The sequence below is a fragment of the Ictalurus punctatus genome, chromosome 26 (genome assembly GCF_001660625.3).
Source record: "Ictalurus punctatus breed USDA103 chromosome 26, Coco_2.0, whole genome shotgun sequence".
Lineage (NCBI taxonomy): Eukaryota > Metazoa > Chordata > Actinopteri > Siluriformes > Ictaluridae > Ictalurus > Ictalurus punctatus.
The window spans coordinates 605,001-620,007 of record NC_030441.2 but is presented as its reverse complement, the minus strand read 5'-3'; the positions used below and the strand labels follow the sequence as shown (position 1 = coordinate 620,007).

At 47.4% G+C, this 15,007-nt stretch overlaps 1 protein-coding gene across 1 annotated transcript in view; it reads right to left on the bottom strand.

Annotated features, from left to right (window-relative positions):
• The window catches only part of grin2ab (glutamate receptor, ionotropic, N-methyl D-aspartate 2A, b), a 78,742-nt gene that overhangs the window by 17,667 nt on the left and 46,068 nt on the right, over window positions 1–15,007 (bottom strand). The window contains exon 3 of the mRNA XM_017456816.3: window positions 7,415–8,010. Coding sequence (XP_017312305.1) covers window positions 7,415–8,010 — 596 coding nt within the window. The remainder of the gene's footprint in view (window positions 1–7,414; window positions 8,011–15,007) is intronic.

Sequence of the window (15,007 nt, the reverse complement as noted above, 5' to 3'; positions counted from 1 at the left end):
GAAAAAAGAAGGTAATTTTGAATTCGATGGCCGCGATACGTCTCAAAAAAAGTTGGGACGGGGCAACAGAAGGCTGGAGAAGTAAGTGTTAGTCAAAAGAAACAGCTGGAGGTTGATTGGGAATGGATCAGTAAGATGATTGGGTATAAAAAGAGGATCTTAGAGAGGCGGAGTCTCTCATAAGTAAAGATAGAGGGCAGAGGTTCACCAATCTGCGAAAAACTGCGTCTACAACCTGTGGAACGATTTCAGAATAATGTTCCTCCGCGTAAAATTGCGAAGACTGAATATCTCATCATCTACAGGACGTAATATCATCAAAATATTCGGAGAGTCTGGAGAAATCTCTGTGCGTACGGGACGAGGGGGAAAATCAACATCGCATGCCCGTGATCTTCGGGTCCTCAGGCGGCACCGCGTTAAAAACAGGCCTGATTCTGTAAAGGAAATCACGGCACGGGCTCAGAAACACCTCCAGTACTCACTGTCTGTGAACACGGTTCGCCGTGACACCCACAGACGCTGGGTAAAGCTCTGTCACGCAGAGAAGAAGCCGTATGTGAACATGATCCAGAAACACCGCCATGTTCTCTGGGACAAAGCTCATTTAAAATGGACCGAGGCGACGTGGAAAACTGTTCTGTGGTCAGACGAAGCGAATTTTAAATTCTTTTTGGAAACTCTAAACTAAAGAGGACTGAAGAGGAGGGGGACCGTCCGGCTTTTAATCAGCGCTCAGTTCAAAAGCCCGCGTGTCTGATGGTATGGCGGTGCATTAGTGTCTATGGAATGGGCAGCTGGCACATCTGGAAAGGCATCATCAATGCTGAAAGGTATACACAGGTTTTAGAGCAACATCTGCTTCCGTCCAGATTCCATCCCATCTTTACTTCTGAGAGAATCCGCCTCTCTAAGATCCTCTTTTTAGACCCAGTCATCTCACTGACCTGCTGCCAGTTAACATAATTAGTTACGAAATGAGACGTGTTGCGGCATCGGATTCCGAATGACCTCGTTTATTTCCCGTTTCAACATGTGATGTGATTTCTGTGTTCTATTGTGAATAAAGTACGGGTTTTATGAGATTCGCAGATCATCGCCTTCTGTTTACGTTTTACACGGCGTCCCAACTTTTTTGGACCTGGGGTTGTACTTCGACTGATTCGCTCAGTCCCCGAACGGAGCGCTGTAGTACAGACTGGTCAGCTTTTCGTTATCATGCCCTCACGACTCAGAGCCAACGTCCCTAAATCCGTTTCCGAGAAAACGCTCACGGTCAGATTGTTATTCGGAGGGAGGGGAGGGAAAGATGGAGGGATGGAAACAGGGGAATGATGGAGGGAGGGAGTGAGGGAAAGATGGAGGGAGGGAAAGGGGGGAAATATGGAGGGAGGGAAACAGGGGAAAGATGGAGGGAGGGAAACGGGGAAAGATGGAGGGAGGGAGTGAGGGAAAGATGGAGGGAGGGAAACAAGGGAATGAGGGAGGGAGTGAGGGGAAGATGGAGGGAGGGAAACAAGGGAATGAGGGAGGGAGTGAGGGGAAGATGGAGGGAGGGATACGGGAAAGATGGAGGGAGGGAGTGAGGGAAAGATGGAGGGAGGGAGTGAGGGAAAGATGGAGGGAGGGAGTGAGGGAAAGATGGAGGGAGGGAGTGAGGGAAAGATGGAGGGAGGGAGTGAGGGAAAGATGGAGAGAGAGAGTGAGGGAAAGATGGAGGGAGGGAGTGAGGGAAAGATGGAGAGAGAGAGTGAGGGAAAGATGGAGGGAGGGAAACAGGGGAAAGATGGAGGGAGGGAGTGAGGGAAAGATGGAGGGAGGGAGTGAGGGAAAGATGGAGGGAGGTAAACAAGGGAATGAGGGAGGGAGGGAGGGAGGGAAAGATGGAGGGAGGGAAACAGGGGAAAGATGGAGGGAGGGAGTGAGGGGAAGATGGAGGGAGGGAAACAGGGGAAAGATGGAGGGATACAGGAAAGATGGAGGGAGGGAAATATGGAGGGAGGGAAACAGGGGAAAGATGGAGGGATACGGGAAAGATGGAGGGAGGGAGTGAGGGAAAGATGGAGAGAGAGAGTGAGGGAAAGATGGAGGGAGGGAAAGATGGAGGGAGGGAGTGAGGGAAAGATGGAGAGAGAGAGTGAGGGAAAGATGGAGGGAGGGAAAGATGGAGGGAGGGAGTGAGGGAAAGATGGAGGGAGAGAGTGACAGAAAGATGGAGGGAGGGAAACAGGGGAAAGATGGAGGGAGGGAGTGAGGGAAAGATGGAGGGAGGGAGTGAGGGAAAGATGGAGGGAGGGAGTGAGGGAAAGATGGAGGGAGGGAGTGAGGGAAAGATGGAGGGAGGTAAACAAGGGAATGAGGGAGGGAGGGAGGGAGGGAAAGATGGAGGGAGGGAAACAGGGGAAAGATGGAGGGAGGGAGTGAGGGGAAGATGGAGGGAGGGAAACAGGGGAAAGATGGAGGGATACAGGAAAGATGGAGGGAGGGAAATATGGAGGGAGGGAAACAGGGGAAAGATGGAGGGATACGGGAAAGATGGAGGGAGGGAGTGAGGGAAAGATGGAGGGAGGGAGTGAGGGAAAGATGGAGGGAGGGAAACAGGGGAATGAGGGAGGGAGTGAGGGGAAGATGGAGGGAGGGAGCGAGGGGAAGATGGAGGGAGGGAAACAGGGGAATGAGGGAGGGAGTGAGGGGAAGATGGAGGGAGGGAGCGAGGGGAAGATGGAGGGAGGGAAACAGGGGAATGAGGGAGGGAGTGAGGGGAAGATGGAGGGAGGGAAACAGGGGAATGAGGGAGGGAGTGAGGGAAAGATGGAGGGAGGGAGTGAGGGGAAGATGGAGGGAGGGAGTGAGGGGAAGATGGAGGGAGGGAGTGAGGGGAAGATGGAGGGAGGGAGCGAGGGGAAGATGGAGGGAGGGAGCGAGGGGAAGATGGAGGGAGGGAGCGAGGGATTGGGAGCAGACGGGTGTCTGGTCTGAAAGCGATCGTGTACGAGTCGCTGTGATTATCCTCATTCTTCACACCTTCTCAAAGGTCAGAGAAGAGGAAGAGGCTCCTTTCTTATTCGCTCTGATCGTCTCAGAGGCCGGAGTTCTGCAAGGCTTCAGAATCGGACCTGGAAAATCGGACCTGGAGAATCGGACCTGGAGAATCGGACCTGGAGAATCGGACTCGGTTTATTTATCGTTTATTACTGCTGAATCAGCTCAACCACCACACAGTGTTAATTATTATAATCTTATCTTTTTTTTTTTTTTTAAATATTCCAAAATAAGTCCAAAAAACTTGCTGTTTATTATTATTTCAATATCGGCATGAACTTTTTTTAATTCACATTTTGACATGAATTTCTTTTGTAAAGTTCCAACTACCAGATTAATTATTTTTTTTATTATTGTAATAATTGACCTCAGGGTAATTGTAACATTAAACTTAACATCATGATTGATTTTACTAATTAATCTTTTTTTTTTCTTTTTTTTTTAAATTTTAACATAGTTTTTTATATATATATATATTGAATTGCGCTAAAATTTTCCATTTTCAAAAAATGTTTTTTTTTTCCACCCAAACTTTGACCTTATGAACAACTTTGACATTTTGATCATTTGAACTTTGACATTATGTTTTTAATATATTATTCTATTGAGATATTTTATTATTCCAATTTTGACCTTTAACCTTTTTGAAATTCAACCTTGAAGTTTTTTATTATTATTATTATTATTTTAATTTTAAGCTTACTCCTTTGACATTTTTTTTTTTCAGTTCCAAGTTTGACCTTTGTTTTATTTATTTATAATTACAACGTCGACCTTCTTATTCGCTCCTGATTAATTTAACTTTGACGTTAGGTTTTTTTTTAGTTACATTTTTATCTTTAAGGTTATTTATTTATTTATTTATTTATTCCGAACGCACATTAGTTTATTTAGTTGCAGTGTTGTGTTTTTTTCTTCCCATTTTGACCTTATGGTTTAAAAACCCACGTAAACGTTACTGTCCTACTGTACACTGTAATATATCTTTAACATGCTACATTTCTGTGTGAAGAAAAAACTGAGTGAGGAATGTAGTTTAGCTTTAGGCATAAACAGAGAGCGAGCTGAGCCACCTGCTACACTGATGCGGCTGTGTGTGTGTGTGAGTGTGTGTGTGTGTGTGTGGTGGAGGCATGGGCGCAGTTCATATATCAAAGTTCACCGCAGCGGAAAAATGAGCATCGATTTCCCCCCCAGCTGTGTCGGAGCGCTCTCTTAAACCTCGCGCGAGTGTGTGAACATGTTTCACTCTCTAATCACACATCAGACGAGCCCAGAAATAAATAAATATCGAACCCATAGTTTATCTTTTCGTGTAGCTGATAAGAAAGATATAAACGTGTTTTCACACGAGGGTTAGGACTGGGCGTCATGGCGACGGATTCGGGACGACGGACGGGCGTCGTGTACAGGATACACCACAAGGGGGTGTGCTGAAATACGCAAGTAATCAACAGTCACGATTTTTCATTCATTAACAACAGACATACTTTTTTTATCCGTTTATAGTTACATTTAACGTTCCATGAAACGTTATTTCGCTAGAGCACCTAAAAACACACGTACCCCCCCCCCCCCCCCCCCCCGACGGAGTGTCTCGCCGACACTGGAGACTCCTTCCATGAACGTCATCTCTTCACATATCGACAATTACGCAAGCTGTTTACGTTGGGCGCGTCTGCCGCACGAGTCCCCGCGAATGTGCCGTTGCTACGGAAACGATAACGAACCAGTCGATACAGCGAACGGACATCTCCTGACCAATCGGAATCGAGCGTTTGAAATGATATAAAGATATTCAGACGCATAATGCAAGACGGCCCTAAACAGGAGATTAGATATTAACTCGTGGCCACGCCTTATCATTTTTAAAAAAAATGCCCACCTCAGCGAGTCCCTCAGCAGGGATCCGTTCCAATGAAATAAATAAATAAACGTGCGGCGCACGTGGGGAGAAAATCATTCGGCGTATAGGTCAACCTGTACGGATTGATTACCGGACTGCACCAGCGCCTTTGGTGTCCATCGATTCTTCTAAGCGTTAAGCGTCAGCAGGAGAAAAAAAACAGCGGGGAAAAGTCAATGCCTCGGCTGGAGCGACGTATTTTATTAGCGTGATGCGGAATCGGAGTGGACGATCGTCCTGGTCTGAGCGGTGAATAAATAAACCCGGGTCGTCTCTGGAGAACCGAGCGCTGACCGTTCGCTAATAAACGCCTGTTTCGTCTGGAGCCGCGAGCAAACGTCAGTCGCTCGTGTCGAGGTAGCTCGTGTCTCGTTCCTCTCGTTCCGCCGTCGGTTCGGCGAGCAGGACCGGTTTGTAAAGACCTCGGGTTAAAAAAAAAAAACCCCCCAGACGCTCTGAGGAGAGAGATTGAGAATTTCTATCACGCGTTTAAAAGCCTTTCTGCCGGCGCACGGCTGCTGAGGACGTTAAACACGTCCCGAGATCCGGTTAGCGCCCGGGTGTGGAGGCATCCATTCTCCTGCAGATCAAACAAAATCCCGAGTATTTACCGAGGAATAATGAGACGCGCATGCCAGACCTCGCTCGGTGCGTGTGCGTGTGTGTGTGTGTGTAGCGGTGTAGATAGAACTCATCCGCAGCACAGAAAGAGAAGACCTCGGAAATGTGAAATAACGATTCAAACATTATTGTATTTAAAAAATATTTTTTTCGGTACCGTCTACTACTACTACTAAGTACGATACTCATTTCAGTGTCGCGTGTCGCTCACGTACACGTGTGTTATAGCAGTTATAAACGGTCTGTCCCTCACCCTCACCAGCGTCTCTCTTATTCTTTCTCTGGAGCTTTTACAAAGCGCTGACACTGGAGACTCCTTCCATACGTGTCACCCTGCGTGACTGTAAACGCGTCAGTGTAATCCGTATGTGCGGAGCGTCCGGCATCCACCGTAAGTCCCTGCTACTATAGAAACGGTAACATAATACTAATAATAATAATAGGAGGAAGAAGCCTTTAATGTGACCAATCAGAATAGAGAACTCAACTTAAGAAATAAATAAAGTAGGGAGAGAGAGAGAGAGAGAGAGAGAGAGAGAGAGAGAGAGGTGTTTTGCCTGAAGGCGGACAGTGTGTAAAAATAAGGTCAGGTCTATACACCTGCTCCTGAGACTCGGCTACTTCTCTCACCGCAGCGCTAATTTGCATAATGACTCTTATATGAACATAACCTCTCTCTCTTCCTCTCTCCGGCGTTAACGGCGAGGCTTTCGCCCGGAGCGCGGCGAGAGCTTGTAAAAACACCCCGTCGCTTTTTATCCTCGTCGATTTAGCACAGTTTAATGGCACTACGCCCCGGGCGGCGAAAGTAACGACGTTCAGGAGTCCACTTTGCGGAGGAGCGTTTCCGTGACGCGTGCGCCGCGGACGAGCTCGTCATGTAAATGTTCTCGGTCTGCAGTGTCCCAGATACAAACCACCTTAGCAACCGAGAGAGAGAGAGAAAGATCAAAAGAGAAACGCCTACTCAGCACACACTTTCCAGCGCGGAGACACAGAGTGAGTGATGGGAACCCATGGCAACTCCTGAATCTTGATAGCTTTCTGTACAAAAAAAAAAGACAAAAAGCCCGTACTATATGCCAACACAATGGCACTATCTGTATATGTAGCTGGATTTAAACCTGATGTGGGCGTGGCCTAGACATGAGGTATATATATATATATGTGGAGTGTATGGAAACACACTGCGCTGTGAGAAACGTAGCTCTGACAGATCCTCGACCTCCGCTCCATCACGCCACTTCAGTACTGATCTCAGCTAGAAACTATATCCTGTACGGTATATCCGGCAGCGCTTTAATGTAAGTCGGCGAAAAAAAGACGGAATCCTTCTGAGATCCTTCTGAGAGGACGTGCGCCATATTTTGTGTTGGGTTTCTCCGTCTGTGGCTGTAATATCCCGGTGATCTCCTGTCACAACACTGCACGGGATGAACCCTGGGCTGTCTGTTATCAAAACAAGCACAGCTTGCGGAGTGTCAAAAACAATTAGCCAGGTACGATTACCGGCGGCGAAAGGAAGACACACGTGAATAGATTCATGCGCAACACCTGCCAACCTCGGCAGTCGAATACGTGTGCGCGTTAAATATTTCGGACGACGAATGATCTGGATGAAGTCGGAATATAGATTCGGGAGCAAATCGTTTCTTCTTCCGTGGTCAGATTTCCATGCGGATTCAATTTAGAACACTTACAGCTGATTGAAAAACGCCTGGCCCGCTAGTAGACGCAGTGCCGCGCTGAGCAGGCTCTGACGAGATCGGTTTCGACACGTTTGTACGGCGTGAGGTCTGCTGAACCACGCGTGATGGGATATCTATGCGTAAAATGTAAACGTACCTGCGTAACGCGCTGGGAGGAACCTCTGGCTTCTCCGCTTGACCCGAGCAGCTGACCGTCCCGTCCGGTATGCGTCCTTGCTCTTGAAACATGGCGGCGGCGGCGTGACTGAAAATCCCCACCGCGTCCCTCACGCGCGTCTCCAGCGGATAGTCCCACTCGTCGTACGCTATGGAAATGGTCCCCGGCGGAAAGGTTTCCGCTGTACGCTCGGGGCTGCCGGACGTGAGACTCGGGACGATCCACACGAAGCCGGCGCCGACCAACCCGAGCGACCGGGCCTCGGCCAGCACCAGCTCGGCCTCGTCCTTGGAGCAGTAGAGCAGAATGACGGGCGACTGGATGCGCTTGAGCTGCACGTGCGCTCGGTCTTCGGGCTCGCCCACGCCGTCTAGCGTCACCACGCTCTGCAGGTCCCAGCGTACGAAACTGTGCTCCACGGTCACGCGGATGGTCGCCACGAACTCCTGGTGGCCGGGGAACCTGGTCGTCACCACGGAGAACACGTGCCAGTCGTACTCCTCCATGACAGCCAGCATGAGCAGGGCCTCCTGATGGAGCGATGCGCTGAACTGGAAAAACGACGAGCTGTCGTCCTGGAGAGGAGAAATGAGAGAATGATAATTAGGAGTGGGCGATATTTGGTCGTTTTTGCCCCGCCCCTTTTCCCAACCCCCCCCCTTGTGATTTACTATTTAAAACGTCAAGATAACGATTTAATCCTTCGGAAGATGAAAGACTAAAAAGAGTATAAGCACCATTTCAGGTTTGAGGAGCGTAGACGAGGGTGTAATAATAATAATAATAATAATAATAATAATAATAATAATAATAATAATAATAATATTACAAGTCGGGAACTGCTTGGTGGCAGCGCCAGGTTTCTCACAGTGTTGATGTAATCCGTGTATATATATATATATATATATATATAAGACAGAACGCGAGGTGAGATCGAAGAAAGTGGGCGGAGCTTCCAGGCGCCGTCTGTTAATAACTGGGATTTCGATACACGTACGGAACTGTGCGTCATTCCAGAGCTTTCGTGTGTGTGTGTGTGTGTGTGTGTGTGTGTGTGTGTTTGAGGGAAACAGATAGAAGCTGGGGTGTTTTTTGGGTAATAACTCGCACTAGTGTACTCCGACGGTAAATTACGGCGCACGCAAGATGCACAAATGCTGGCGGGTCCGGTGATATAACATTATTGGGAATCGTGACGGTGTGATATTGTGTCGAGACGATTCAATCCTAGTAGAGAGAGAGAGAGAGAGAGAATAAGAGAACCCTCAGCCTGGAGCACTGCTGCAGTCACCAGCCGAGTTCCTCTAGAGTAATGACTGCGTCTTTAAAAGGTGACAGAATTACGGCGTGAGACACCGAGTCGTTTATGCGCTCCAAAACTAATTCGGCTCATGAATAGCTCGCGCACACGTTCACACCGATATCCCGATGCGCACCGGGACTCGGATTAAAAGGGGCGGGAGGTATGCACACTGCAGCACTCGCACGTGCACGGGTTACGCAGCTGTAGGGGCTGAGGGTTGGTGTTCTGTTACACTCCGAGCTTCGACAGAGGTAACGATCTCGACTGGCAGACTAGTATCGCGACGTCTCGCTAACGGCGTGATCGGACCGTCGACCGGGTTCGCGCCGGGAACGACAAACGGCTGAAACTGGCGGAGATCAGATCGAGGGGGCGTGTCAGTCTGTGTGATCACCTGACTAGCACGACTGTCACTGATTGGCTGCGTGACTCTACAGTCCCCTCGCACCTCACTCATTACCCACGAGCGTATCTAATCAACAATGCCTGCTCTTTCTGCAGGGGTTTATCACTCACACACTTCTGGAACACTCCAGGTACTGAGTGGAAATCTGGATTGAAGCAGGACACACACACACACACACACACACAGAGGGGGTTAAACAGCAAAATGTTTTTCCATCCGTCTTATTTCGGAGACTACTATGCACACTTATTAGTATAAGTTTCTAATCAGTCAGGTGACGTGAATAACGTCGATTATGTCGTCACCGTGGCGCCTGTGAAAGGGCGGGAGATGTTTATCATGCAGGAAGTGAACAGTCAGTTCCCGAAGTCGACGTGTCGGGAGCGGGAAAAATGGCCGAGCGTAAGGATCCGGACCGTGACGGTTAGACGACTGGGTCAGAGGCGCTCCAAAACGGCGCGTCTTGTGCCGTGAAAGTTAAACAAGTTCGACAGGAAGTTGCATCATCAGATTTTCCAGAAGTATGCTAAAGCTCTGCTAGAGCCAAGTCCTGGACGTCTCCATGCCATCGGCGTGGACGCCATTTTGTGTGTCTGTTAATTCTTTATAAAGAATTTATTTGAAACCCCTCGGCACTCGTCGAAGAGCATCTGCAAGATGAAATCCGTGCCTCAGTGGCGAGAAACCATTTTAAAAATAGCGTTTCGAAAGAAAATGGACGTATTGTTGGACTAAGAGTGGGGGTGGGGCGAAAATCCTTTTATGAGTATGAACATCCAGTACAATGCACAATCCCGGCACGGAGACGCCGCGGTGATACGTGATATTGAGGCGTATTGTATAAGAGACAGCGTGGCGTGGCAGAGAGACAGCAGTCAGACTCGTGAAAGAGCGGATCGACACGACGCGTCCGTGCTGTAGCGGCGCCGCTGACGGATCGGGAAGACGTACCGCGAGCTGAGGACGGTCCGTCCGAGCCGTTTCCGTTACGCTTTCTGAACGTTTCCGTTCGATGTTTACGTCCACGACGACGCGCTTCCCGCGGAGCTCGGATGTTCAGAGCGGAATATTTTATCCCTCGGGTAGACCGTACGGATAGCGGGATCCGTTTTCGTTACTACGCACGTTTGCACGCACCCTTTCTTTACTTTCTTTGTGTAAAATTAATTCATTCATTAATGAATTTTAATCTGTGAATTCGAAACTCCTCGAAAGTAAGGATGGTTCTGGTTCCTTAGGAAAGTGGGCGGAGCTACATGTAGCTGGATTGTCGTGCTGCAGCTTGTCGTAGGTCAAAATCATCGTTGATATGGGGACGTCTTCTGTCAGGAGTCTCCGGCGTCAGCGGTGAAGACGGAACTGAGTCGTTCTCGATAACGACGTTTAGTAAATGAAAGTCTTTTAATAATAACAAAACGTGTTGGAGGAATAAAACACTTCAGGACGTGCAGGTACTGTAAAACACTCCCCTTCGGAGGGGCGGAGCTGTAACTCTGCGTCATCACTGATGGGTTTCCTGTAACTGCACAACCCCGTGTGTGTTATTCGTTTTACATTTACATGAGAATCCTTTCTTCAGAGCGCTGCACTTGTCTGTTCCATCCATCCATCCATCCATCTGTCCATCCATCACCTAATCATCCATCCATCTAACCATCCATCCATCCATCCATCCATCCGTCCATCCAACACCTAATCATCCATCCATCCAACACCTAATCATCCATCCATCTAACCATCCATCCATCCATCCATCCATCCATCCAACACCTAATCATCCATCCATCTAACCATCCATCCATCCATCCATCCATCCATCCATCCAACACCTAATCATCCATCCATCCAACACCTAATCATCCATCCATCTATCCATCCATCCATCCATCCATCCATCCATCCATCCAACACCTAATCATCCATCCATCTAACCATCCATCCATCCGTCCATCCATCCAACACCTAATCATCCATCCATCTAACCATCCATCCATCCATCCATCCATCCATCCAACACCTAATCATCCATCCATCCATCACCTAATCATCCATCCATCCATCACCTAATCATCCATCCATCCATCCATCCATCCATCCAACACCTAATCATCCATCCATCCAACACCTAATCATCCATCCATCCAACACCTAATCATCCATCCATCCATCCATCCATCCAACACCTAATCATCCATCCATCCATCCATCCATCCAACACCTAATCATCCATCCAACACCTAATCATCCATCCATCCAACACCTAATCATCCATCCATCCATCCATCCAACACCTAATCATCCATCTGTCCATCTATCCAACCCTCCATCTAACCGATGTTCTCATCCATCAAAACAAAAATGACCCTTATAGCTGAGCAACCACTCGTCCGTCAAACATCGCAACTGTGTGCGTGCGTGCGTGTGTGCGTGCGTGCGTGTGTGTGTGTGTGTGTGTGAGAGAGAGAGAGAGAGAGAGAGAGAGAGAGAGCGCGAGAGCGAGATGATGCCTCCATTACTTTATCCTTGAGGGCAGAATGGAAGGGGGGAAAAAACCTCCAAAACTCCCAGAATTCATTAGTCCTTCATTACACTTTACCTTGAGGGAAAAACTAAAGAACTCCAAGTCCCAGAAAACTGGTTAGCGCATGAAATTCATGCAGCTCGAGCAAAACCGAGTCCCCGCTCGCACCCCCCCCCCCCCCAACCCCCCCCCCCCCCCCCCCCCCACGCTGGTTCTGCTAATCCTCTCCTGCAGGAAGGGGAAAAAAACGGAACTTTTTCTTTCGTCATCTTTTTTCTTCTCCTCCTTCTGTTTATTACGTTTCCTATCGTTTCCAGATCGCAAATTCGCGCTCGCCTGACAACCTGGTTACAGCTAATTCCTTAATAGTTAGGAGGCGTGCTATAAAAAAAAAACACGCCAGAGGACAAGGCCAAGTCACACACACACACACTCACACACACACACACTTTGCCGTAATAAGGCGCGCTGATATCAGATGGCACTCGTTCTTTTTCTTTAAGCGTTTGTTTTATATTATGCAGAGTAGCGTTCTGTCAAAGCTGACACATTTACATCAGAGAATTCTAATCACACACACACACACACACACACACACACACACACACACACACACACACACAGAAGTCTAATTATTCTCATACAAACACAAGAATCACGCTGATCTTATCATGAGTGACAGGAACAGTATGTAATTAAACACATTAAATAATTAAACACAGGGAATATAAAACACTCAGGTGAGAGCTGTGTGTGTGTGTGTGTGTGTGTGTGTGTGTGTGTGTGTGTGTGCGTGAGATGTTTGTACTGTACTCATAATGATAATAATAATAATCATAATAATAATACAGATAAGAGCATTTTTATTCCTTCATAGTTTTTATCCGTTTATAGTTACATTTATCGTATTAGAAGGTAATAATAATTAAACCTGCGATCTGCAGCCGCGCTGCTCTCTGGAGACGAATCCGATCGACACCCCTCGTCCAATCGGGATCCAGAACACGGCAGCTCCACGTATACAGTTACCGAGACGTGTAAAATCGAAGCCACATCGCGCGCACACACACACACACACGCACACACACGCGCGCGCCTTCGCTAATGCGCTTAATGCTTCTTTATATCAGAAAGGTTGGAAGTCCAATGCGTTCAGGGGTTGTTTATATATCGTTACACCCTCACGCACTCTTCACACACTCTTCACGCGCACTTCACACTCTTCACGCACTCTTGAGGTTAGATTTAGACGTTCGCACGTGCTCGGAACCTTTAAAGAACGCGTGAAGGACCAGATCGTAACGGATGTATAATGCACACGTGCAGGAATCAAATGACGTCCATTCATCATCACACACACACTCACACACTCGATTAGGATTCATTACTGAGTGTACTGTACATCTTCTATTCACACGCGCGTGTGTGTGCGTGTGTGTGCACGGTGGATTAGTGGTTAGCACGTTCGCCTCACACCTCCGGGGTTCAATTCCCACCGTGGCTGTGTGTGTGTGTGTGTGTGTGTGTGTGTGTGGAGTTTGCATGTTCTCCCCGTGCTGCGGGGATAGTCTTCCTTGTAATAATCTCTTTGGGATTAGTACTTGATCTCCTGTCCATTAAGGCCGAGTGATATGATATGATGATGGTGATATCGGTATATCGGTATCATCACGATACGCTTTTCCGAGAGATCATCAGTACCTTGACGTTTCTACGTGACAGACAGTCTATCGTACCGTACGTTCGTCTTCAAGTATCGTGATGTGATGTTTTCCTCGTATCGCCTCAAGTCCCCGGCGATTCTGTACATCACTGTTCGTGTTTAATCCACTGTCATCTAAATGTTTTTTTATTAAAAGTTCAAACACGATACTAACGATTAAAGTCAGGAACGTGGGACGAAAGTGCGAAAGTGCGAAAGTGCGAAGGTGGGAGGAAACCAGAGACCACGGGGGAAACCCACGCGGACACGCGAGAAATTCCGCACGGACGGTAACTTGAGATTCGGTACTAGAGACACACAACCTACGAAAACACGCCTCCGCGTGGAACTTCTCGTATCCGTGAGGGGGTCGTTCCGGAACGTCGTGATGCGACACATCCGGCGTGGATTTGGGAAAAGTCGGTCAACTCCGTGTGAATTTGCTCGAGGCTTTGGCCATTTAAAAAAAAACTCTCTCTACCTTTTTCTCTCTGTCTTGCAATAACATCATACGGTTTGTGGTCTTTGCGTCACTTCTCAGAGAGAACACACACACACACACACACACACACACACACACACACGGAGAGAAAAAAGAGAGAAAAATACACTGATGATTTGACTCCTTCGCCCACATCGTAGATGACACTGCTTCAATCAGAGAGAGAGAGAGAGAGCGAGAGAGAAGAGGGGATGAAGAAAACGGGGTTGCACCGAAACCCCCCTCTGTTTTTAAATCAAAGAAATGAGTTAGATATTTATAGCTTTGAGGAGCCGCAGGCTACAGGCTCTCCTCCTCTCCAGCCCTATCTCACTTACTCTTCTCTTTGTTTTTTATCCTCTCGCTTTTATACTTTTTATAACAGGCCTCCTGTTAGAGTCACACTATACACACACACACACACACACACACATAAATATATATATATATAATAAAGTCTTCATTCACAGCTTCATACATCATATATTCCATTAAAAATACCTTTTAATGTTAATATTTGACAGATACAAGCCCATACTGTTGATTTCTCACCTGTCTAGATGCTTAGCTTCAGTTGCATTCTAGTGGTCAGACTGGGAACTGCAACAATCCAGTGCTAATAAATAGAGGCCCACTGAGGGAGGTATCACGCTGCCCCATGCTCGAGGGCTTTGTGCTGGGGTAAAAGCAGTCCTCGGATGCAAAGGTCTTGTTTTATAGCAACGAATTAAATGGAATAAATTCCCACAAACAAAGGCAAAGTGAAAGTGCAGACTGTGTATGACGTCTAGAAGCATTTCTGTTGTAAAGATGGCGAGAGGGAAAGAGGGGAGTGCTTTATGAATTGTTTCGTATCATATCAGATTTAGTGTCATCAAAGATCGACTCATTGCCTCATGAATCGTTTCATATCAGATTCAGTATCATCAAATATCGATTCATTGCTTTATGAGTCGTTTCGTATCGTATCAGATTCAGTGTCATCAAATATTGACTCATTGCCATATGAATCATTTCGTATCAGATTCAGTATCATCAAATATCGATTCATTGCTTTATGAATCGTTTCGTATCGTATCGGAATCAGTGTCATGAAATATCGACTCATTGCCTTATGAATCATTTCATATCAGATTCAGTATCATCAAATATCGATTCA